Raw genomic sequence first — 25,716 nt, forward strand, 5'->3', positions numbered from 1 at the left:
CTTATCTCTAAAGTGCAGCTTGCTACTTAGCAACACATAAAATGCATGAGTAATACTAGATCTGTCATGCTTTCAGCTGCCAATTGTGGCAAGGAACATGGATCTAGAGATCGAGATCTATTTTAGTATCGCCACCAATCCTATTTTAGTACTGAACCAGAGAGGTGATTGTGAACCACTGATTTGTGAACCATTTCTTTCTGAACTATTTATTAGCATAAGGTATTTCAGTGGCATGTTGATACTCTTTCAAAAGATGCATTTGAATTGTCAGTTTCAGGCGCATCTGGTAACACTCTCATTCTACATGTTTGCTTGGAAGTAAGTCCCAGGAGTTTTCAATGAGAATCACTATCAAGCAAATATACTTTAGGATTTCACTCTGCTGATCCTGTCTTCTGCTATGAACACATAGAACTTGCCATTTATCTGGCTATGGGATCAGACTGCCAACACACAACAGAGAGCTCCCAGCACTTCTCTCAATGGATGCAATTTCACTACAGTGGAAGCATGGATAGATATGTGATTTGAAGCAGCTGAAGCAAGCATATTTAACCTTTTTGGATTCAGTACTTTACACGCATCAAGCATCCTTTGAGAAAAGAAAAACATAGCTCTGATCTAGAGATCTAACTTTTTTTAGTTCCCCTCCACCCTCTCACATTGGTCACTGATTCTGATACTCAGGGGTTGGTGGACAACGAGGACCGCTGGATATGGGCCCCTATTTTAGGCTGCTCCAGTGGTATTGCAGCTGACATACCTTCTCTCCTCCAGGACCTCCTAATCCTGGGGTGGCTCTCCAGGTGCTGCAGGATTACAAACCCCATCATCTTTCACCGCCATTTTGAGACAACCAATATTGCTGTGTTTCAACCATGTAGCACTTTCCCTGCTGTTTCATCATGAAGCTCTACTTACCACAATACCGTTAGTAATTGACCAATACGTGGCCTTTACCGACGCACAGAAAACCACTCCGAAACAGAAAAAAACCTAAAGAGAAACAGAAGGCAATTAGAATAGACTCTGAGGATCATCTAGGCCAAACCCCTGCAACACACAAATATGTAGTTGTGGAGAATGAACCTTGGTGTTATCAACAGAGCTCTAACCAACTGAGTATAGTGCTGCGATTGAGGTTTCCACTATTGTAGTTTCACACAGCTATCTCTACATCTATGAAGCAGGAGGTTCAGTGCTCATAGCATCTCTGCTGCCTTGACAGAATACAAACCACTGCTATAAAGAGCAGCTGCGATACCTACTGACAGCTGCACAAATGAAGCAAGATCAAAATATATGAGGCCTTCTGGCTAGTAAATCCCAGCACACATATGAAGCAACGATCTTGCTCACCTACCTTACCCTTCAGTCGGTGGGCTTCTCCATGCCTGCTGCATGCTCTACAACAGGAGGTGCCAATGTGGTGTGCTCCAGATGTTTTGGGCTACATCCCCCATCTTCCCTGACTATTAGTCATGCTGTCTGGGGCAAATGGGAGGGCACCACCTTGGCAATCTGCTCCACAAAGCGTATCACCCATTCCACCTTTTCCCGTTCTTGTTCCCTGACTTTCTATGCTACCCTATCACACCCCTACCTCCTCTTTCCCACCTTTCTCACGCCACCTCTTTCTGTCCCTCCTCTCTCTCTCTCTCTCTCTCTCTCTCTCTCTCTCTCTCTCTCTCATTTCTCTCTCATCATTGCCAAGCACAACCCTGTTCAGCCCCTGTCCTCTTTCCCCCTCACATATAATCCCATCCAGCACCCAACCTGCCTCTTCCCTCATGCATGTGCTGCACCCAGAAGGCTTCACTGCACAGGAGTCAAGAGAACATTGCTTACTGGATCGGCAAAGTGCAACATATTTAAACTAATTGACTTTACAAGCCGAAACGGTGAACACCATTCAGTGCAGGAAAATGTGGTTAGTCTGAGGAGTGTGTTTTAATTGAAAGGAACTATGTGCCCTCTAGTGGTATAACAGCAAATATCATGTCTAGCAATATGGGCCTGATTTCCTTTTCCCCACATAGATTATTTGGGATCATCTGTTTATACAGCACCATCAGTGAGAATCATGCTGTGCAGAGGAACATAAACAGAAAGACGGGAAGGAGAGAGGAATATAAAACAGGTGATGAATATGCAGGCACACACAAGGAGAGCAGCCTGTTGAAGAGGAGGACTAAGGGCTTAAGTTAATGAATGGGGAACCCATGGCTCTCTAGATGCTGCTGGGCTCCAACTCCCATCAGTCCCAGACAGCATGGAAAACAGTCAAGGATGATGGGAGTTGTAGTCCAATGGCATCTGGAGGGACACATGTCCCCCATTCCCAGTTTAAGTGAAAGTTTTCCTGGAAGAAGTAGGTCAGGCATAGGCAAACTCAGCTCTCCAGATGTTTTGGGACTACAATTGCCATCATCCCTGACCACTGGTCCTGTTAGCTAGGGATCATGGGAGTTGTAGTCCCAAAACGTCTGGAGGGCACAATTTGCCTATGCCTGAAGTAGGTTTTGATTTGGCAACAGAGAAAGGTGGCATCATGTTGGTGTTGGGGGAGAATGTTCTAGCTATTAAGAGTCTGTGGTGTATTTACACTAGTGATAACCAAGGTGGGTTAGTGGGTCTGAAGCATACCTTGAAAAAAAACCAGCTACCTGGTTAGATGCACCCAACTCACTATGACTGTGGAAATAGAAGGGCCCTCTATGACACTGATCCCCTCACTCTGCCCATATATGACAGTGACAACATCTGGACAAAGAGGAGAGGGGGAATCTAGGAGGTGGTATTAACTGAGCTCTCCTGTGGCTGCAAAGAGGATGCTAGCTTATTCTTCAGACACATGCCAGAACATTTAGGCTACACAAAGTGGCTTTAGTGCCCTTGTGCAGCAAGCCTACTTAAAAAAAAGCAACCTCAAATCTTTTGCAGTAAGGAAAGTGATTGGGAAATGCACTGGAGAGGGTGCAGTAGCAATTGATTGATGTGACATGGTACAACCTTCCTTCAAACAAAGTAGAATGAATGCTCAGCAAACAGGCAATCTGGAAGCAATGCAATAAGGTTTCTATTTCCACCCCCTGGCTCAAGTAACCTAGGGCCAAGACATCAACAGTCTTAGTCACTCCCATCTCTGCAAGCCGGAGTTACTCAGTTTATATTTACTAACGCGGTCCTTTGGACAATGCTGAATGAAAGAAGTGAACATGCTCCAATTAACTAACATTTTAGGTGCATTTGGATATTCCACTGCAGGAAAAAAACACCAATGGACTCAGTAACGTTCAGGGCTTTCCCTGTCCTCCTACTCTGAGAAAAGCAAAAGATAAATGCTTTCTCCACTCAGACAGCAGGCACCAACACTTTCTGAAAATCAAATTATATTAGGCCTACTTTACTACTGGTTGCTTGCCATCATCTGAGGGCAGATTTCTATATATAATGTTTTTTCCTTCACAGAGGAAGTGGACAGGAATGGGCAGGTACAGTATGCAGGGGTGGGGGACAGGAATTCTACTGCAATGACTTTGTTCTTCCTCTAATGCCAGAGGTGGAATGCTTCTGAATAGCAGTTGCTGGGAATCACAAGGGATGTAGTGGTGGTGACAGCGTGTTCCACTCTGCAAGATCACTTGAGAGTTTGGCAAGATCTTGCGAGATCTTGCCGGAAGTGGCAGGTCACCGTTTCTTGGGCTTCTCTCGCGTGATACGGTTGCCTCACCTTGCCTCATGGCCAGGTTGGCCCTGCTTAGGTTAATTCTATCCCAAGCCCAATCTCTGTGTACCCTCCTCTTGCTGTGCTATACATGCTTGAAAGTGCTACATACACGCCTATCGGGTTGTGAGATGGAAGTTCCACTCGTGTGCTGCTTTGGAGGTGCTAGATGTGAGAAACAGAGTATCAGGCCAGAAGCATCTCTTTGCATGAGATGGCCTCTGTATCTTGCTCTGTTATGTACATCAGAGGCTGCGCCGGGCCGTTCCTGATATCAGATTGTCTTAGTATATGTGAAAATGGATAGCATGCCTATCTCCAATTGTCCAGTTTCATTGATAGCACTCCTATCTGGTGCAACACATTTGTGCTGATAAAGACAATGTTACAAAATTACAGGCTGCATCGTTTGCTATGTCTCCTGTGAACAATTTAAAATTCTTAGACAGTCATACCTTGAGTTGTGTTTGCTTCATGTTGCGTTTTTTTCATGTTATGAACGCAGCAAACCTGGAAGTGTTTACTTCCGGGTTCGCTGCTTATTGATCTGTGTGCTTCGCGCATGTGCAGATCACTCTACCGCATTACGCATCACATGCGAACGGCACCCCAGAACAGATCGCGTTCGTAAGTAGAGGTATCACTGTTTATCTTTGCCGGCAGTTAATGAAAACTGAAGGGCTTGTTTTAAGAACTTTTCATAGCTCCTTACAATTAGGAGTCTGGGGTGCACGCAACACTTTCAATGAGTTGTAGGGTAAGCAGCTTGCAGCATCCATAAGAGCGCAAGAAGAGGCCTGTCGAAACAGACCTAAGGCCTGCCTAGTCCACCCCTGTTTCCAACAGCATCTAGGGACCCAGTCCCCAGTTCAGACCCATGCTGTGCCCCTACTTACCGCTGCCATGGCACTCTCCAGTTCTCTCACTGTGGCAACAACACTCAGTAGGGCAGCGACGATCAGAAGGATGCTCAGGCATATCCCAGCAAAAAAAACTGAGGAAAGGGAGGTGTACAAGTGAGTAGGCCAAAATATTGTCAATGTAAGAAGTTCTCCGCTGAATTCTGACTATCCAGTTGTAGGCAGGAACCTTCCCAAAGTTGAAATCTACATTACAGCAAGACTTTCTTTGTTGTAAGCAAAGCTGTTCTGCAGCCAAGGAGTTTTGCTCCCATGCGCCACATTCTAATATGCAACCTATTTTCCCAAGCAGCTGGATTATAGCAGTTGTATGAAGGGACTATTTGGTATTTTCCCCCTTGAAAACAATGTTGCCCTGCCTTTGTGTCTAAGAAACAAACACCCAGGGCTGCTTACAATAATCATTAAGTGAGGCAGGTAAGTCAAGAGGTTGCCAGTAGAATTATCAATCTTCCAGTGAAGAGATGGAAATTTGGTTGTCACCATCCTATGGTCTTGAGCAGAGGAACACTGATGCTCAGACATGATATATGGAAGGGGACACTCCAGAGATTATAGGCACTACCATCCCCAATTTTCTGTGTACAAGACACGTCATACCCCATGTCTAATTCTCACCACACATGGCTTTCTTTCATTTTAGAGTCCTCGGGACTGTTAAAGTTGGGTTTTTTGTTTTTACAAAAGTTTATAAGCATACGAATACCAAACACAGAACTCACAAATAATCCAATGCAGTTATACATTTGACTCCCCCCCCCCTTTGTGATTGCTTCTTTAATTTCAGTTTTTTATACTGCATTTCCCACATTACTCCCCTTTTAAGTTATTCTTTTCTTTCTCTTCATAATCATTTTAACTGCTTGTTTTAGGTTAACCCTTCTCCCATGCAGCCATTTCGATGTTATGGCCTATATCGCAAATAACAAACTTGCAACTATAAAAATGGCTGAGGCCAAAAATATAGGATCTAGAATTCCATCCACATCAGGAAAACAAAGCCTAGGGGATGGATTCAACTAACCCATTCTGCTAGTGGAAGCCAGCACAAGAATTCCTACTAGTGCCATGGGGCTTCCCCTGCTCTCCCCCTCTACTCACTCCCCAACCTTCCCCAGATTTGCTCTGGAGGATCAGGGGAACCCTCAGAACAACATGCAGGGTGAAGAGAAGGGGGTCTTCCCATGAGGCAAACAGAACTGCTTGTGCTAACAGAACCACTGCCTTGGTGCTACCTTGAGTTCCATGCTAACAATTCCATTAAAGTTATGTAATAACCTTAATAACATGGGGGAGGGGGAGGAAGGGCAAGGAAATATGAACCCAAACAAAGCCCCACTTAAGCAGCCAAACTGGCCAGTTTTAACTGTTTCTTACAACAAGATATAGAAATCTTGAATCCAGTGCCCAGAACTTGCCTCCACGGTGAAGCAAAGTTCTTTTGTAGAGGTTCCTCTCCAAAGAGACCTCACTGATGACGGTGAAGTGCTTCCCATAGTAGGTGATAATGGTCAGTATGGTGAGGGAGACCCCAAGCACCTGAAAAGAGAGAGGAAGTCAAGGGGGGGCAGGCTGGAACAGAAGGGAAAGCACACAAATCGGGCAGCAGCTATGACCTTTTGGCCCATTTTATATTATTCTTTATGTACAAGGTTTTAAAATAGGCTCTAAAGCCACTCTAGTGTATATAGTTTAGCCCTGGGGTGCGTGGTGCTCTCAGACACACTTTTGGTGCCTGCTACGGTTCCTTGTTCCTCCTTTCAAAAAGAAAAAAAATTAAAATGAGATTTTTTTTAGGGAGGAGTGCCTGCTTTGCAGGGCATGGGTTGACATTTATTTAGTCATTCATTCATTCATTTTTGGGTCTGTGTGGGTGTTCTGCCTGGTTGTGGGTGGTGGTGGTGGTGCTCTGAGAACCTCCAGTTTTTCTTCTGTCAAATGGGTGTTCTTGTGGTGCTTGTGCTAGTTTATTCGATTTCCAAATGTGTCCCCAGGCCGCCAAAGCTTGAGGCCCCTAGTTTAGCCACTGCCAATTACTAAACTCCAAAGGGAAAGAATTCAATAATGAAATCTAAAAGCACCTGAAAAGGTTTTTTTAAAAAAATTCAATGAGCTTTTAATGCTCAATTTCTGTTTGAAATTTATGTGTGTTGTGATTGCTGCTTTTAGATTATATTAGTGTTGTTGTTGCCCTGATGTTGTTGCTAATTTGTCTACATTGTAAGCTGCTCTGGGTGGCCTGTGAGCAGAAGAGTGGATACAAATATTTACCGTAATCATCCTCATCCACATTATATAGTTTCCTTCGTACAATCAGAATAGAATCGATCAAACAGCATGTAAAAACACAGCAGCGTCCCAGATCAAAACAGATTTACTTCAACAGCCAGCAATGTCTTGACTTCAGGTAAAAAGAAAATTGCAGAGCAAAGGAAAAGGAACCTTCAATTGCATCACCTGAGGCGTCAGGTAAAGAGATGGGGTCTGACTTCACAGTAGTCAAAGCTGGAGCTTTTCTCTGGCTTGCCATCGTAGTACTACGGCAAGTGAAGGTGGAGGGGAACAAGGGGAGTTTACACACTGGCCAGTTGAATAAAGAGAGAATGGGAAGTAGCTCTGATCGGCTGCCTTGCATAATTTCAGTCGCAGCCGCAGGCCTGTGAATCATCACGCTGACGTTAAAGTCAGCTCGGACAACGGAGGCAACTAATGGGACCCACCCCAGCCGACAGAAGGAAGACGAGCCCTTGAGGTGAAATAGGACCTCAACCCCTTGCAGCTTCTTAACTCTTAGTCCCCAACACAACTCACAGCAGAAGGCTTTGCACAGAGGTGTGCTCACTCACAGTCCAAGCTGCAGCCCTGCAGGGTGAATTTTATTGCACCAGTGACAAATTCTCAAATACTTCCACTAATGATATGAAATATAATATCTAAAAAAAGAAGACAGAGGACTCTCTGTCCAAAATAAATGCCTTTCCAGAGCTTTATCTCCCAAGATATCAGAAACGAGGCTTACTTCAGAAACAGTTGATATACTATCCTTTCACAACATTTTTTTTTAAAGGTAAATAAGTTAACTGCATATTCACCATATTAAATTAACTTTTCTTTCTTAGCAACTGTGTTAAGGCTGCAACATCTGCTGGTGTGACATTTCTCAAGGGCTTTTCTCACCACATTTAGAAAGACAAATGGAGAAACCACAAACCTACGGATAAGAGCCAGCAGTGCTGTAAAGGATTGATAAGACCCCCGAGACACATTGTTAAGTCTTGCAGTTTAACTACACGCTCCCAGTATCTATTTTAAAAATTACATTCCATTGTTTTCTTTATGAAATTAAATTCCCACATCTAATAACAAATTGGCGTTTTTTTCCTGCACAATCTCTTACCATCACAAAGAAGCTCGCCACCAGCAGCTGACACTTCACAGCTCGGACCCGGTATCTCTGCCCCATGCCTTCCTCTTCTCACCACTTACTGGCAATCTTTCTGCTGGAGAAGTTGCAAAAGAGTCTGTTTAGAAAGAAGGTTTGACTTACAGGAGGTGCTTGCCCCACTGCATCTTGGGAAATGTAGTGCTAGTACTTACCCACTATCCCCTAATACAGTTACTCATGATTGCACTGACTTTGTGCTTCTCCAAGAGTTTCATTTTGATAACTCACAAAATGTAAAAAGTTTCCCCATGAACTTTCCCCCCAATGCTATTTATACATAGAGAGACATGTATGTCTGTGCATACATGACAAGCATTTTCACCCACTGTGGTGTAGTGGTTAGAGTGCTGGACTAGGAGCTGGGAGACCAGGGTTCCAATCCCCACTTGGCCACGAAGCTCACAAGGTGACCTTGGGCCACTGACTGCCTCTCAGCCTAACCCACCTCACAGATTAAATGAGAAGAGGGGAACCATGTATACACCACCTTGAGCTCCTTGGAGGAAAAGGTGGGACAGAAATGCAATAAACAAATCAAACCTAGTTTAAAAATGGAACCTCGCTGGAACTTGTTTATGCAGATACAAAGCACTGCAATGTCTGGGGGCACTATATGAATTGGCAGGATGATACCATTCTGGAGGAAGGAAGCCATGATAGATATAGTGCAGGACATTTGCCAGAGTCTGAGGGCTGACTCAAAATCTTATCTAGGAAGTTCGTCCACAGAAAAAAAGAAACAGGCAGGTAGACAGGAAGGGTACTTTGCACGCTAGGTTCAGAAACAAGATGATGTCAGAAGTAACACAGAGAACATGGGAAGAAGTAGAGGCAGAAGATCTTAAAGGGTGAGGCAGGGGCTACACAAAGGCAGATAAGAGAGTGGTTTGTGTTTCTGTATTACAATATATTTTCTTCTTTACATTGACTTAAAATTTATGTTCTTCCTTCTCTCTATAGTGTCATCTTACACCACCTTCCAAGAGGAGGTTGTTTTGATATTTCAGGGAGTCCCACTATGCACGTCTGGAGGAGACTCTTGAGAGTCCCATGGACTGCAAGAAGATCAAACCTCTCCATTCTGAAGGAAATCAGCCCTGAGTGCTCACTGGAAGGACAGACCCTGAAGCTGAGGCTCCAATACTTTGGCCACCTCATGAGAAGAGAAGACTCCCTGGAAAATACCCTAATGTTGGGAAAGATGGAGGGCACAAGGAGAAGGGGACGACAGAGGACGAGATGGTTGGGCAGTGTTCTTGAAGATACGAACATGAGTTTGACCAAACTGCGGGAGGCAGTGGAAGACAGGAGTGCTTGGCGTGCTCTGATCCATGGGTCACAAAGAGTCGGACACGACTAAACGACTAAACAACAACAAAACCTAAACTTTTAGACCAGGCATGTCCAAAGTCTGTTTTGGGGGCCTAATCCGGACCGCCGGTTGATTTAATCCGGCCCCCATGGGAGTAGTCTCAGCTCTGGTTAAGAACTTAATTCGTTATGGAGGTCTGTTCTTAACCTGAAACTGTTCTTAACCCTTCGGTCCTGGAGGTTTTGCTTAATATGATCAGGAGGGACCAGTTGGTTAAAGGGATTCAGGTCGGAGCTAAACAATACAAACTGAGAGCATTTGCAGATGACCTAGTACTTACATTGCAAGAGCCAGAAGCTAGTACGAAAAGAGTTTTGGAAATAATCCAAGAGTTTGGTCAATTGGCAGGATTTAAATTGAATAAGTTAAAGACAAAGGTATTGGAGAAAAATTTAACACAGGTTGAAAAAGAAAGGTTTCAGAATGAGACGGGGTTGACTGTGGTTAAAAAAGTGAAATACCTGGGTGTGAATATGACAGCTAAGAATGTGAACTTATTTAAAGACAATTATGAAAAAACTTGGACAGAAGTGAAAAGAGATTTAGAGAGTTGGTCAAACTTGAAGCTTTCCTTGTTAGGTCGAATTGCAGTTATAAAAATGAATGTATTGCCAAGAATGTTGTTCTTGTTTCAAGCATTACAAATAATGGATAAAATGGACTGTTTCAAGAAGTGGCAGAAAGATATATCTAAATTTGTCTGGCAGGGCAAGAAGCCCAGAATTAAATTTAAGATATTAACGGATTCAAAAGAAAGAGGGGGGTTTGCCCTGCCAGACTTTAAACTGTACTATGAAGCGGCAGCTTTCTGCTGGCTAAAAGATTGGCTGCTTCTTGAAAACACAGACATTTTGGACTTGGAAGGTTTTAACAATATTTTTGGGTGGCATGCATATTTGTGGTATGACAAGGTTAAAGCACATAAAAGTTTTAAAAACCATATTGTCAGAAAAGCACTACTAAATGTCTGGGTCAGATATAAAGATTTGCTGGAAAATAAAACCCCAAGGTGGTTGTCGCCAATGGAAGCTAAGGCAGTTAAAAAGTTAAACATGGAACCGAAGTGGCCAAGGTATTGGGAAATTTTGGAAAAGGAAGGGGACAAATTGAGATTGCAGAGTTTTGATAAATTAAAAGGGAAGGTGAGAGATTGGCTGCATTATCATCAAATAAACGAAGTGTTTAAATTGGATAGTAAAATTGGCTTCCAGGTGGAAAAATCAAAATTAGAGACCGAACTGTTAGAATCCAGTACTAAGAATTTGTCAAAAATGTACAATTTGCTGCTGAAATGGAATACACAAGATGAAACGGTTAAATCAGCTATGATTAAATGGGCTCAGGACATTGGTCATAATATTTTGTTTGCTGATTGGGAAAAGTTGTGGACCACCGGGATGAAGTTTACGGCATGTAATGCCTTAAGAGAAAATATTATGAAAATGATATACAGGTGGTACATAACCCCAGTCAAGCTTGCAAAGATTTACCATTTGCCTGACAATAAATGTTGGAAATGTAAAGAAAAGGAAGGTACATTTTTTCACCTTTGGTGGACGTGCCCGAAGATTAAGGCATTCTGGGAAATGATCTATAATGAACTTAAAAAGGTATTTAAATATACTTTCCCCAAGAAACCAGAGGCCTTTCTCTTGGGTATTGTCGGCCAGGGGGTGTTAAAGACAGATATAACTTTCTTTATGTATGCTACAACAGCAGCAAGAATACTCATTGCAAAGTACTGGAAGACACAAGATCTACCCACTCTGGAAGAATGGCAGATGAAGGTGATGGACTACATGGGCTTGGCAGAAATGACGAGCAGAATCCGAAACCAGGGAAGAGAAGCAGCGGAAGAAGAATGGAAAAAGTTTAAGGACTATCTAAAGAAATATTATAAAATCAATGACAGTTAGAATGATGTTGGACTAAAGTAAATGGTTACTATTAGTAATGGTTAAGATAAGGAGAATAAGGATGATTAGCTTAAAATAAGGGAAGATTTGCTGAGCAATTGACTAGAATTTGGAATACAGAAACGGGAGGCATGAGGAAGTCGAAGAAGAAAGGTTTAAGAAATTAGGATATGAAATGGTACTTGTTTTTTTTTTTTTGTTCTGGTTTTGTCTTTTGTTTGTTTATGTATGTTTTGTCTGTATGATTATAAAAATTGTTTAATAAAAATATTAAAAAAAAAAAAAAGAAACTGTTCTTAACCTGAGACACCACTTTAGCTAATGGAGCCAATGCGCCGCTGCAGCACGATTTCTGTTCTCATCCTGAAGCAAAGTTCTTAACCCGAGGTACTACTTTGGTCGGCCCTCATGCATGTTCACTTCATCAAATCTGGCCCTCTTTGAAAAAAGTTTGGGCACCCCTGTTTTAGACCCTAAAGGAAATCTGGGAGTCAATTCACTTTGTCCACTAGAGGACCTCAGAGACTAAAAGAAGCATTTTTGTTTCTTCTGTTCAACTGCAGTAGTAGCTCTCCGAACAGGACCTTAAGCTGCATTATCTACATGGAACAGGGGAATGTGATGCATGGCGAGTTTGTGGTCCTCGTATAATTTATGCTGGCGATGGCCATATTTCAACATTTGGGCTTCTATACTGTCAATACTGGTGTTCACAATTGGGGGAAATTCTGCAGGTGCAGCTTGTCATCATATTGTGCTTCAGGGATTTAAACAATGGCACCTTCCAAAATATGTACAAGTATTATTATGATTTTTAAAAACCCAGAGATGAATAAATCTGTTTTAGGGTGGCTGGATGCAGAAGAGGGCAGGATTTTCATTTTTTTTATATATAAAATATTTATTAAGGTTTTACAAAAAACAGAAGTTTACAGAATAAAAAGAAAGCATAAAAAAGGAAAAAATAAGGAAAAATACAAAAAAACATAGAAAAAAGGAAAATACAAAATACAAAAAACAAATAGATAAGAAAAAAATTAAAAACAAATCCATTTTTTAATATCTTTAAGCTCATTTACTTGTTTCCTTGACCTCCTCACACCCCCCCTTTTTGTATTCCCATTTACATAATCAATTCAGCAAATCCTTACCCTCTTTCATTTATCTTAACTCTATATCTTAACATATTATAGGTATATATTTTCATCCATTATTAATCCATTTTTGCATATTCTTATTAACCTTGTTGCTAATGCCACTTAATTTCAATCCAGCATCATTTTAACATTCATTAATTTTACAATATTTCTGCAAATAGTCTTTAAATTTCTTCCAATCTTCTTCCACCAACTCTTCTCCCTGGTCTCGGATTCTGCCAGCTATTTCCGCCAATTCCATATAGTCCATCACCTTCATCTGCCACTCTTCCAGGGTGGGTAAATCTTGTGTCTTCCAATACTTTGCAATAAGTATTCTTGCTGCTGTTGTTGCATACATAAAGAAAGTTCTATCCTTCTTTGGCACCAATTGGCCGACTATGCCCAGGAGAAAGGCCTCTGGTTTCTTCAGGAAGGTATATTTAAATACCTTTTTCATTTCATTATAGATCATCTCCCAGAAAGCCTTAATCTTTGGGCACGTCCACCAAAGGTGAAAGAATGTACCTTCATTTTCTTTACATTTCCAACATTTATTATCGGGCAGATGATATATTTTTGCAAGCTTGACTGGTGTCATGTACCACCTGTATATCATTTTCATAATATTCTCTCTTAAGGCATTGCATGCTGTAAATTTCATACCAGTGGTCCACAAGAGGGCAGGATTTTCAGCAGCTGCAGCTTGTCACGCAACGACTCCATGCCTCTCTCCTCCTTTCATGCCATGTCTAGGCAACAAAATGTGTACTGTCACATCATTATGGTTTGTTGCCTGCTTCACCTCACAACATCTGGTGTTGCTCCTGGGGTGGGGCAGTGTACAGTGTGATGACATCCTGTCACATGTTGCATTTACACACAGTGGCGTAGCGTGGGGGGTGCAGGGGGGCCCGGCCGCACTGGGCGCAACATCTGGGGGTTAGGGTTAGGGGCGCAAATCCATGGGTTGGGGGCGCAAATCCATGGGTTAGGGGGCGCAAATTACTTGCCTTGCCCTGGGTGCTGATAACCCACGCTACGCCACTGTTTACACAGAGATTACAAAGAAAGTACAGGGGCAAAGAGATATGAAAGGGTGGAGCACTGTAACTGGCTGAAGAAACATGTCCCCTCATCAGTTTTGCTTCCACACTTGCACATGATGAATTGGAAAGGGCCTCTGTTGATTTTTTTCAGGAATTCTCATAGAATCATAGAACCGTAGAGTTGGAAGGGGTCCCCACGGGACACCTAGTCCAACGCCCTGCAATGCAGGGATCTCAACTAAATCAGGCATGACAGGTGGCATATTGCTTAAAAACTTCCAAGGAAGGAGAATCCATCACCTCTCTTGGAAGTCTGTTCCACGGTCGGAGAGCTCTTTCTGTCAGAAAGTTCTTCCTGATGTTTAAGTCGGAATCTCCTTTCTTGTCACTTGAATCCATTGGTTCAGGTCCTACCCTCCAGAGCGGGAGAAAACGAGCGCATTCCCTCTTCCAAGTGGCAACCCTTGAGATATCTGAGAATACATCCTTAGTCAGGATCACGTGGCACCTGTCACATGCTTTACTATTAAACTTTTTCTGTTTTTCATCATATTTATTTTAACAAAATCTGTTTTTGATGGTTGGGCATATAAATTTAATATATATTGATAATCTCATATGTCTGGAGACAGTCAGATTGAGTATCCACATCAATGAACAGAGGAGAAATGACCTCTGGGAGCACAGAGAGAAGAAATGCACCTGTAGGTACAAAACTGGATTTCTTCATCTGCCCCAGCTGCAATAAAACATGTCTTTCCCATATTGGTCTCTACAGCCACGGCAGGCACTGTAACTCTCCAGCTGCTTGACTTTACCCTGAAGGTGCATTCTTCCATTGTCTCCTGAGACAGAAGGATGCCAATATATGTCTTCTTTCCCTCCTTTCCTGTTCCATTTTTGAAATTTTGTCTCACTGCACCCCACTCCAAACTTTCTTCCGTATGCTGAAGCTCATTCACATGAACACATTTGTTTGTCTAGATACAGCTTTCGTATACATTTGCTCAGACCCCCATCTCAGCACATGCAATTGGATGCATATCAGTCACATGATTGCTCACCATGAGCAAATCTTACCATTTACAGTGCAGGTCTGTGTCTACTCGGAAGAAAGTCCTGTTCCATTCTGTGGAGCCTACTCCCAGGTACATGGGGTTAGGATTGCAACCCAAGTTATTCCTGAACACATTTCAATAGAGATGGGGAAGCTCCCCAAGGCGCATTTTGGATTAGGACTAGCAATTGAAAACCAAAGTAGCCAATGTCTGGGAAATGTTCTAAATCTGGTCACACCTGTCACTCTCACTCTCCAAATTCACTCCCTTGTAAGACTCCAGTCATTTCTTAATGTACCTGATCAGCTGTTGACCTAAGTGGGAAAGTGCTTTATGTTCTCCTGCCATGGAAAATGCTGTGGCTATGATGGCAGAAGAGATGTTAGGAGGCTCTCTCCTCTGTCTGTCCCCAACAGTTGGAACTCTGGGAAATGTGATTTTCCCCGTGAACACCTGCCACTATCAGATACACTGAGGAAATTACATTTCTTCAGGGCTCCAGGTAATTGCAAGGGGAAAGGAGGGAAGAGAAAGAAAAGGCCAGAAAGAGAGACATGCTCAGTCCTTTAGCCATAATAGCACTTGATGCCCTAATAGCAGCCTGGAAAGCAGGTCAACAAGCCAGGTAAGATGGCGGGAGGAATTCTCCTCTATCTTGCTTTAGAATCAAAGCAAGAGAAGCACTGGGGTGTGCGTGTCTGTTATATTGCTTGTCTCATGTTTAAGGTGAGCATTGACAAAATGCTGCAACATCTTCAGCGCCTCTTTTGTAACCAACTGAAAAGTGGCTATTTCTTGTCTTCTACTCCACCACACTTCTGAGTGTATAGCTTTAAAGCCATACTGAATATCAAGTTGGTGGGAAGCTGCTGCATCAGTTAGCTTGGATTAATTGATCTCGTGTAAAATCTTGTACATGACTTCGAGAGAATGGGAAACGTACATCATCAGCATCAGCAGGTCTCTGAGAAAAAGCCTTGTGGGAATGAAGTGGGAGGTTTCTTGGGATAACATCTTTACCAGCAAGTAACCCTGCCTTCTGGCTGTGCTGTTGTTACCTTACCCTCTTTCCCTCCCTTTGTGATATGTGAAGCCAGCAGCAGAAAGGTAGGAATGAGAGGGACCTTTACACTAGAGGAGCTCAAACTTGGAAAGGCGTTTTCCAATTTGTGCAAGCAAATCAGATGGCTGCTGGATGCACAGGGCATCTAGAAACAGCCGAAACTGTCTTTGGAGTGTTTTTGGAAGATGCTTTGGCTCACAGTTGAATTAGAAATTGCCTGAAAAGACAGAGGAGGAGTTAATATATTTTGGCTGCAAATTAGCAGACCCTGTTTTTCAAAAACCAAGCCACAGACCCCCTATTTTTGAGATTTTTTGATTTCTCTATGGTAGATTTTGTTATGTGAACAGTACCACAGACCACCAAATGGCAACTTCTGACACAGATTGTATGCCTTCTATTGTGCTGGGGCATAAGCAACTATTTGCGGAATGAAGTTTTAGTACACAATCAAGCTAAGAAGCCATAGGTGGTTCATTTGAGTCCTGGGTTCAGTTGAATTCAATCTGACCCTCTGGCTCACTAGCAGCTCAAAGACTAAATCCCACCACTCTTTCCCTGATAAGAACTTTCCATTTCACCCTTCTGAATTTTAGATCTGGTGTGACACCACCACCAAGGATTTGAATCTTAGGGGCATTCTTTTGAGAACGGGTTCAAAGCAAGCAAGGAGAAAAATAGTCTCAAGGCCATTCAGATCTTCTTTTGCGTGTAAGATTGCAGACGGCCAAAGAAGCCGAGCATTGAAAATGCACCTCTCTTCCTGTAGAAACCGGTCTCCGCAGAGAACAGAAAATTACAGGGGGTGTTGGCGCTGCCTCCGTGCATTCAGAGTCTTTCACCTACTGGCTATAATATGGTTATGTGCACTTTGGAGTTTGCCTGTTCAAGAGAAGAAAAGCGGTGCCCTATAAATCACCGAGCCCCTTTACCCTCACCAAAACATACACTAACTAAATTAATTAGAGCAAGCTCCCCTTCACCATCACAATTACCTGGGAACAAAAAGCCCCCACAGCCCAAGCCTGCATTATCTGGTGCCTCACAAGGATGCATTGTGAGAGCTGATTAACATGCATTAGCAGCTATGCACAATCAAAGCTAAAATAAACTTTTAAACCCAGGCCTGTCTCCTTTTCAAGAAAGGAAGGAGCGGAAGGGGTTGCCGAGGCAAGGCGGGGAGAGCGGTTGGGTCTGCCAGGCTTAACATTCATGACGCGACGGCTGCAGTGAATGGAAACAAAGTTTGACTGTAGCTGGCTTAAAAGAAACCAAACCAAGAGAAACCCCCCACAAAACACCCCCCACTACCACACACACAAAAACACAACCCCCTCAGTAACAGGGCGGGTGGGTGTGGGGGAGGTTTTTGTAAAAAAAAAAAGGGGGGGGGAGTTTTCAAAATGTGCCTTAGAAACCCAAACAGAGGCCCAGGCATTTTCAAATGAATTTAAATGAATAGGATGCTGAGGGAAATGGTGAGGAAAAACTCGCCCACCTTTAGAAAACGGTATATGTGAACAGAGCACAAAGAGGGAGAAAGTATTTTCTTTCTCTCAAGCCCTTTAAAGGATGTGCATGCAGTTTCAGCACATGCAGAGAGAGGACAACTGAAGTATGTGAAGGAACATTTAAGGTCATGCGAAACACCATAAAAGCCAGGAAATGTAAAGCTGCCCCAGTGACTTTGTAAGGTAGTTGGACGAGCAGGCAGATGGACGGGCAGGCTTGTACAATTAACACACACACACACACACACACACACATGCTGAAATGATTACTGTTATCTCCCCATGACCTAGTCCTAGAAGTCTGATATTTGGTAGATGTAGCCCAGGGATAGGAGACCTTTGATAGCCTGAGGGCCACATTCCCTGGTTCATGACCTTCCAGAGGGCAGATGCTAGCGATAAAAGTGAGTGGGGCAACAGATAACAACTCTTGCCTTAGCAGCGGTGGCTACATTCCAGCCATGTGTAAGTCACAAGTTTTTACACACACCTATCTCCATCCAACAAGGGACGCGGGTGGCGCTGTGGGTAAAAGCCTCAGCGCCTAGGGCTTGCCGATCGAAAGGTCGGCGGTTCGAATCCCCGTGGTGGGGTGCGCTCCTGTTGCTCGGTCCCAGCGCCTGCCAACCTAGCAGTTCGAAAGCACCCCCTGGTGCAAGTAGATAAATAGGGACCGCTTACTAGCAGGAAGGTAAACGGCGTTCCGTGTGCTGCGCTGGCTCGCCAGATGCAGCTTGTCACGCTGGCTACGTGACCCGGAAGTGTCTGCGGCCAGCGCTGGCCCCCCGGCCTATAGAGCGAGATGGGCGCACAACCCTAGAGTCTGGCAAGACTGGCCTGTACGGGCAGGGGTACCTTTACCTTTTTACCTCCATCCAGGCATGCTCACATTTCATGTTCCAGCCAGGCAAAAGCACTTGAGGAGGGCACAGAGCAAGGCCAGGGAGGGGTGTGACCCGGGATAGTCTTGACACCTGGACAGAGGCCTAGAGGACAAGGGCCACAGCCTAGCAGTAGAGCTCCTGCCTTGAAAGCAGAGGGTCCCTGGTTCAATCCCTAGCGGCATCTCCTGGTAAGGCTGGGAGAGGACCTTGGCTGAAAACCTGGAGAGCTGCTGCCAGTCAGTGTAGACAATGCTGAGTTAGTTGGGCCAATTAGGTTGACCTGGTACAAGGCAGGTTCCAATGTGGGCCATGTGCTCTTCCCCACCTGAGATTCCAGACTCCTGGGTTGCAGTGGGACTGGGAAGACCCAACTCCATATCCTCAGTCCTGAAGCTCACTTGGTGAACTTGGGCCAGTCTGGATATTCCCGTCAAATCTGCTTCACTGTGACGATAAAATGATGGTGGGAGGCCTCCTTGAGCTCATTTGAAGAAAAGAGGGATATAAATGCAAAAATAAATATGCATGAAAATAAATGAATAAGCACATGTATAAGTGAAATGTTTCTAGGCAAGGCAAAAATACCTTAACTTGTTGTGTAAATGGTAACACTCTGTACTTTTCAACAGTTGGTACGCAGATAGGTCAAGACACCTGCAAACCTCAATTTTGACTTCAAAGAAGCAAAATAAATTACGCTCACTTGTGTTTTTTGACATATGAGTGTGGATTCCCCCACAAGGAGTGGGGCTGGGATTTCTAGGATAGGTACTCCTTGCAAAAAGGTAGCCCTGCTTCTGCCCGGCCCCAAAGATTCATCTGAAAGCTCCAGCAATAACCCACACAGCCATGAGGTTCAGTGGGTGACACTGGGCCAGTCGTTGCCTCTCAGCCTAACCTACCTTACTGGGTTTTTGTGGGGATTAATTGAGGGGGGAGACATGAAGTCCTTAGAGAAAAAGGTGGGATACAAATGCAATTAACAATAACAACAATAAAAGCTGCATGTTATAGGAATTCAATTGGTACCACTCTCCCCAATATGTTAAGGCAGCAGTGGTCAAATCTGCCTCTGTTAAAAGCCTACAATCTTGAACTAGCCATCAGTGGTCTTTCTGTCTACAGCCTTCAGTTTAGTTCCCTGCAGAAATCCAATAGGCTACTTTATTCTTCAACATGATGCCTCCTGGAGAGCTTTTGGTGAAACAATCAAGCTGAAGTTGATTTTCCACTCTTAAATTGTTGTAAGGAGCCCCCAAATTAAAGTGAATTTTCTACACCAGGGGTCGGCAAAGCTTACCGGGCATGGGCCGGATCACTCCCGTAGAGATCCTCTGCGGGCCAGACAGGCGCAGCGTGATGCCAGAAATTGCGTCTGTGCATGTCCTTGGCACCGGAAATTGCTTCTGCACATGCCCAGATGCCGAAAATTGCACCTGCGCAGAAGCGATTTCTGGCGTCTAGGCATGCACAGAAGCGATTTCCAGCACCACGGACATGGGCAGACGCGATTTCCGGCGTCTGCACATGCACAGAAGTGATTTCCAGAGCCACGGAAGATAGTCCTCATGCCGTGCCATGCCCGTTTAGCGCAGTGCCTGGGGACTCGCACAGCGGACAACTCGGTTCGGCGGCAACTCATGGGCTGTTTAAACGGCCTCTGTGGGCTGCTTCCAGCCCATGGGCCTCTGGTTGCCTAGCCCTGTTCTACACCTTGTTTAGTGTTTAAACACAGCCAAACAAAATTTTCATGAAGAAACTTTTCAACCATCTGTGAGAAAGAGGCTGGATATCGTCAACCCATGCTAAATCAGTTCTGGGGCAGAGATGATGCTCAGAAGAAAGTCTTCTGTTAAATTCTCCAGGTAAGAGACCAGGGGTGAATAACCTTCTTACTGCTGCTGCATTTGAAGACCACCATGGCCAGAATGAGAAACATTCCCAGTGTTGCAATCTGCCGCCCTCTTAAGTTTCATGGTCTTCACACTGACAGGTTCCAACTTCTGGGTAAGCACTAGATTGTTCTCAATCCACACAGTACAAGTGCTGAATCCAATGCAAGATTTGCTAACGCTGCTGTCTCATGCCAGAAGGGGGAAAGAACCAGATTGTTCCAATCCAGATTAAAAGAGCGATGCAGTATATTTTGGCAACAAATCGTCTTTTAAAAAATCCCTCTTTCAAAACTACAGCTGATGAAAGACTTGTATGTGGCAATTAAATAAGTGTTGCATAGAGGGCTTGTTGTTGTATAAACAACTGTACAGAACTGAGTTTGCAAAGGGGACCAAGAAGGCAATGTTTTTATTATCGTTGTGTATCACTTTTAGCCAGAGAACATACAGCCAGATAAAGTTTTTCCATTTACATTAAACAAAGTGATCCTGAAAGGACAGGTTAATTCTTCCATTCATTTGAACCTGAACAAGAGAGGAAAAGACACTTAGGTGTGTGTGGGTGACATCAATGTTATGTAAATGCTTTGGCGCTCTGCATCTCCCCACCCCCAAAAAGACAAAATGGTAATCAGCATATGGAGTGGAAATATGGTATCACACCCTTTCGAGACAAAACAGCTGTACCCATGAAATTTCCCCACACCATCTGGGTTTCTGGGTGCCCAAAGTAATGAAAACAACCTCAAACATTTAAAGTTGTATGTGCCCAGTCTATGGAGAAGGGGTCAGTAGCAGAGAATCCACTTTGCATGCAGAGGGTCTCTAGCTCAATCTCCAGGTAGCATCTCCAGGTAGGGCCAGGAGAGCAACCTGTCTGAAACCCTGCAGAGCTGCTGCCAGTCAGTGCAAACAATACTGAGCAAACATGGATCAAAGGTCTAATTCAGCATAAGGCAGCATCTTATGCTTTTATGCAGCTATGCAACTGAAACCCTGAAGACTGGGGCACACCTCGCCCCAAGTGCATTGTAGCACCTGCACAGCAGGCCCTGAAATCCTAGGACCTAGCTGTCGGTCCAGGTGGACACAGTGCAGAGCATGCACCTTGGGTCTGGCTCAATATTAAGACTCCCAATACAGACGCTACTTATGTTAGCAGCTGAACTCCCAAGTTCCTTAAGTCGTGTGTGGGGACAGAGCTTGCGGACCAGGCGCTGCTCGCTCAGGTGCTGGGCGAAGCGCTCGCGCAGCCCCCGGCCGGGCCGCTTTGGGATGCAAATGAGGCGCAGCGCGTGCGCCTGGCGAGGAGGAGGGCTTGTTTATGGAACCTGGGCCGGGAGCCACGCGCCGGGCGCGCGAAGTTGCCAAGCGAGCTTCCCATTGGGTGGGAGGAGGCTCGGGAGCCAAGCGGGCGGCGGGGGGTTGCGCGCGGGGTGTGCGGCGCGCGCCGCGTCGCGTGCTGCTGCTGCCGGGGGCCCGCGAGCGGCGGCAGCAGCGCGTGTTGATAAGGGGCAGAGCGGCGAGGCGCTGGCTGCAGAGGTGCCTGGGCAGCGCGCGAGGAGCAAGAGGGAGGGAGGAAAGCACGAAGGAAGGAAGGAAAGCAAGCGGGACGGGGCGCGCCCGGGTCCAGCGCCTTCCCAGCGCAGCCAGCCTTCACCTTTTCATCCCAAGGGAACGCCGACTCCAGCTTCGATTTTGCGCGCCAAACTCCGGATCTTAGCGAAGGCGCCGAGGCCGAGAGCCGGGAACATCGATGCCCCAAGATGAACGGCGGGGCGATCGCGACGGCCACGCACCAGGCGCCTGGCGAGAGTTTCCCTTTGGGCGGCTGCAGCGGCGCCCACCCGGGCTCCTCGTTGGCGCTCCGGCTGCAGGCGGGACCCTCTCCATCGGGGCAGCCTCCGCAGTGGGGCGCTGCTAAAGGCGGCCCCGGCCCGGCCGCGCAGTCCTCGTCGCGCTGCAAGAGCGCCAAGCGGCGCTCCAGCTCGCCGGAGCTGCTGCGCTGCAAGCGGCGCTTGGCGTTCCCGGGCCTGGCCGGCCAGGCGGGCGTCGGCGGGGCCGCGGCGGTGGCGCGGCGCAACGAGCGCGAGAGGAACCGCGTCAAGCTGGTCAACCTGGGCTTCCAGACGCTGCGCCAGCACGTGCCCAACGGCGCCGCCGCCAAGAAGATGAGCAAGGTGGAGACGCTGCGCTCGGCCGTCGAGTACATCCGGGCTCTGCAGCAGCTCCTCGACGAGCACGACGCCGTCAGCGCCGCCTTCCAGGACAGGCTCCTGCAGCCCGGCCGCATCGCCGCCACCGCCGCCTGCGCGGGCGGAGGAGGCTGCAGCGGCAGCTCGTATTCTTCCGCCTCGCCCTCCTTCGACGGCCGCGACGGCAGCTCGGTGCCCGGCTCGCCGCGCTCGGCGTACTCCTCGGACGAGAGCGGCTACGAGGGGGCGCTCAGCCCCGAGGAGCAGGAGCTGCTCGACTTCACCAGCTGGTTCGGCAGCTACTGACCCCCAGCCGCCACCGCCGACTCCGTCGAGGGAGCTCGCTCTCCGGTAAGCGGCAGAGACACAGCGGGACATGCTTCGCAGTATAGCTGCATGGGAGGAGGTCGTAAGCGCGCCAGTGTTTCTTCGTAGACTTGTAGGGTTGGAAGGTATCCCCAAGGCTATCCAACTTCTGCTTTAAAACCTCCAAGGAAGGAGCCCACCACCTTCTGAGTTTGAACAGCTCTTAACTGTCAGAAAGTTCTTAATGTCAAGGTTGCAGGTTTGGTCCCCATATTCCTGGCTTGCTGTGGATTGAACTAGATGATCCCCAGGGTACCTTCCAACTCTACAGTTCTATGGTGCTTCGTGGTAGTCTTTTCATTTAGTCATTTCAGGGTAAAACTCTCTTCACATGGCACGCATAACCTGTGTTTTTAAACAATCCCCTGCTCCATTGCTGTGTCAGCCAGGGTTAGGCAGTTATGCCCATGCTGCAGCAGCACGCTCCTGTCAACCTGGATTGGGATTTTGGCACATGATCAGACAGGTGATCTGAAGCTGATCTGGCCAGGGTGGCAGGGGCAGCGTGCACACAACTGGCCCATCACTGACCGGTGTAGCTGGAAGTTAGCACCAAATAACTGAAACCGGCCGCTGCAAGTCAAGACATTCATGTGAATGACTCAGATGTTTTAATATTGCTTGCATGCGAAACTTTCCAGTGAAGGCTGAAATAAATTGACTGAAGCTGGCAATGCAGAAGCAATTCAGTGGTGCTAAAGTTCCACTGAAATGAATGGGGCTACCATGAAAATGGGCTTAGTGTTGGTGTGTCGGTGGTCTTAATGCACTATTGAATATGGCTCTCTTCATGGGGAGGGCCACCCAAATCAACTTCACTTCAAAGGTTTGTGCCAATAGTTTTACTTAACATAAACATTCAGATCTCAGGATGGATACCGCTTGCAGTCAAATTGTTTCTCATCCTGAGTTTTGTTTGAGTTGGCAAGGGTTTTGTATCTGCTGCTTACCTGTGTTTCTCATTTGGAAAGAAGAAAGGTATAGGTTAAAAATGTTTTTGGGTGAGTTTGCCTTGCAGGATATCTAAGAGTGCAGCCCTGTACAACTCTGAAGTAAGGCCCACAGAGTTCAGTGTGGCTTACTCCAATCTCTTGGGTGTGGATATAGGATTGCAGTCGAATCCCTCCAGTTCTAAATAGTTTTGTAGGTCCTATCAATTTCAGTGAAATTTGCGTACAGGTACGTTCACATACTGGTGCTGACATGCAAGAAATTGTTGGTCAGAATCCTGCCGTTTACAAGCCCAGTTATATTTTCTTAAGGAAAGCAGGAAAAGGCTAGATTTAGAAGACACCAGTTTTCCTGACAAAATAGAGGTGAGTGTGTTGAGAAATGCTATATATGTGTACCACATTTTGCTTGGAGAATAGACAGCAACAGTGCAATCCTATATACCGTATTTTTCGCTCTATAACACGCACCCGACCATAACACGCATGTAGTTTTTAGAGGAGGAAAATCCGTAGGCATGCCACCCGTAGGCATTCCCTCCATAACACGCACAGACATTTCCCCTTACTTTTTAGGAGGAAAAAAGTGAGTGTTATGGTGCAAAAAATACGGTATGTGTATTCAAAAGCAAGCCACACTAAGCTCAATGGGACTTACTGCGCCATGAATTGCTTTAACGGAACTTGTAGAAGAGGTCTACACTGCATGGATTAGTCTAGCTATGTGACCAAGGGGGAAAGCCCTGGATGGCTCCCCTCAGCCCCGCTGGATCTGTCAGTTATGTGCTCCTAATGGCCTTTCTGTTTTCTTTTGTAGCAACACTGAAAGGAGCGCTGTGTAGAACTTCAGTACCTCATTGTCCCAGGCACCCGTTAAGATGCAGCAGAAGAGCAACAAGGACCCTTAATTTAACATGCTTCCTCCTTCCCGTGAGCCTCATTGCAAAGGATATCGAACGCTCAGATCCTTGTGACATCTGACATTGTTCTTTCATGAAACAAAAGACTAGTGGCTTGTGATCTTTCTTTCTTTCTTTTTAAAAAAGTGCAATTATGTAAATAGGTAATAGGGGCCAAAGATTATACCTGCTGTTGTACAGTAGTATATGGTGCCCCCTCTTGAGTTCTTGAATTACCAATGAAAAAACTTATTTCTGATTCCAGTGGCAGATGGAGATTACTGGGCTTCCACACTTAATACGTGCATACTTTTTATATGGGAAGGGGTGAAATAATTAAAACTTGATGCTTCCTTTTTTCTGAATGGGAAGGGGACTATTGCCATGTCAGAAATTAACTTTATACGTGTAACTTGAACTGCCTGTGTGAACACTGTTGATATGAAGACTTATTTTTGTACAAAAATCTCTAGAAATTGCAATTGGAGAGGAAATATTTGTAGAAGTCTGTTGCACCCTTGACTTCTTAACACTGCCAGCTAGGACGTTTTGAGACCTTATACAACTTAGATAAAGTTTCCTAACGTTTTATACTAAAGGAGTGTAAAACTGTTTGTATTGAATATGATGTCCCAAGACTTTGTTTGTATTTTGTTTTTGGGTCTGGTGTGAAGGTTCAATTCTCTGGAGAAAAACAACAACCCTGAAGTTTTATTTTTAATGTATTGAAGGTATTTTTGTATGCACTTGTTAGGATTTGTTGAGATGTATATATGCAGTTTTTAAAGAGTATCCTATTTTATGTAAATCAACTTTATAAATAAAATCTATTTATAAATAGCCTTTGTTATCATAGCTGTCTTATTCTGATCTCTTGGATGTGGGAAAGGGAAAGCTACAGAGGCAGATTAATACTGTTTTTACCTTTGTTTAGATTCATATTCATAATCTGGGTTCAGATGTCACATTGAACCATGGTTCAGTGTCACTTAATGAGCCTAGCCTCTGCTTGTATACTTCCCTCCTTTCCTATGCAGCCAGGGTATGGAAAGCTTTCCCTTAACCACAGTTTGTTGTGTTGTCCAGTGTGTCAAAACTCATCAACACTTAACTATAGTTAATTGCCAGAGGGAAACTTAAAATTGTGGTTTTAGATGCTGGCTTCTTGAAATCACCCATAGTTAGTGTTAGAGTTTCTGGTTCAGGCAACCCAGGAAGCTGTGATTAACTAAATGTGGAAGTGGAAGATTCTGAACCTGGAGACCTGGGGGAGGCTATGCTCAATCATGTCATGCTAAACTGAAGGTGGAGAATCTGTGGCCCACCA

At 45.2% G+C, this 25,716-nt stretch overlaps 2 protein-coding genes across 6 annotated transcripts in view; one reads left to right on the forward strand and one right to left on the reverse strand.

Moving 5' to 3' along the window:
* The window catches only part of TSPAN32 (tetraspanin 32), a 37,990-nt gene extending 19,393 nt beyond the window's left edge, over nt 1–18,597 (reverse strand). The window contains exons 1-5 of one of the 5 annotated variants that reach the window (XM_053393873.1): nt 18,070–18,592; nt 8,048–8,147; nt 6,069–6,189; nt 4,627–4,724; nt 925–999 (exon numbers count right to left, since the gene is read on the reverse strand). In XM_053393873.1, coding sequence (XP_053249848.1) covers nt 925–999; nt 4,627–4,724; nt 6,069–6,189; nt 8,048–8,113 — 360 coding nt within the window. In that variant the 5' untranslated portion in view covers nt 8,114–8,147; nt 18,070–18,592. Of the gene's footprint in view, nt 1–924; nt 1,000–4,626; nt 4,725–6,068; nt 6,190–8,047; nt 8,151–13,868; nt 14,039–18,069 lie in introns of those variants that run through there. The other 4 variants (XM_053393843.1, XM_053393832.1, XM_053393863.1 and 1 more) reach the window with 4 other exon arrangements.
* A 3,077-nt stretch (nt 18,598–21,674) lies between these two features.
* Nucleotides 21,675–25,229, forward strand: ASCL2 (achaete-scute family bHLH transcription factor 2). The gene is made up of 2 exons (XM_053393887.1): nt 21,675–22,525; nt 24,308–25,229. Exon 1 carries the CDS (start codon nt 21,746–21,748, stop codon nt 22,478–22,480), a length of 735 nt encoding a protein of 244 aa, XP_053249862.1. The 5' UTR covers nt 21,675–21,745; the 3' UTR covers nt 22,481–22,525; nt 24,308–25,229.
* The last annotated feature ends 487 nt before the right edge of the window (nt 25,230–25,716 follow it).

This window comes from Podarcis raffonei, chromosome 1, assembly GCF_027172205.1.
Source record: "Podarcis raffonei isolate rPodRaf1 chromosome 1, rPodRaf1.pri, whole genome shotgun sequence".
NCBI lineage: Eukaryota > Metazoa > Chordata > Lepidosauria > Squamata > Lacertidae > Podarcis > Podarcis raffonei.

Bases quoted from the DNA above. Each gene is read 5' to 3' on its own strand.
- ASCL2 (XM_053393887.1), top strand. From the start codon at position 21,746: ATGAACGGCGGGGCGATCGCGACGGCCACGCACCAGGCGCCTGGCGAG.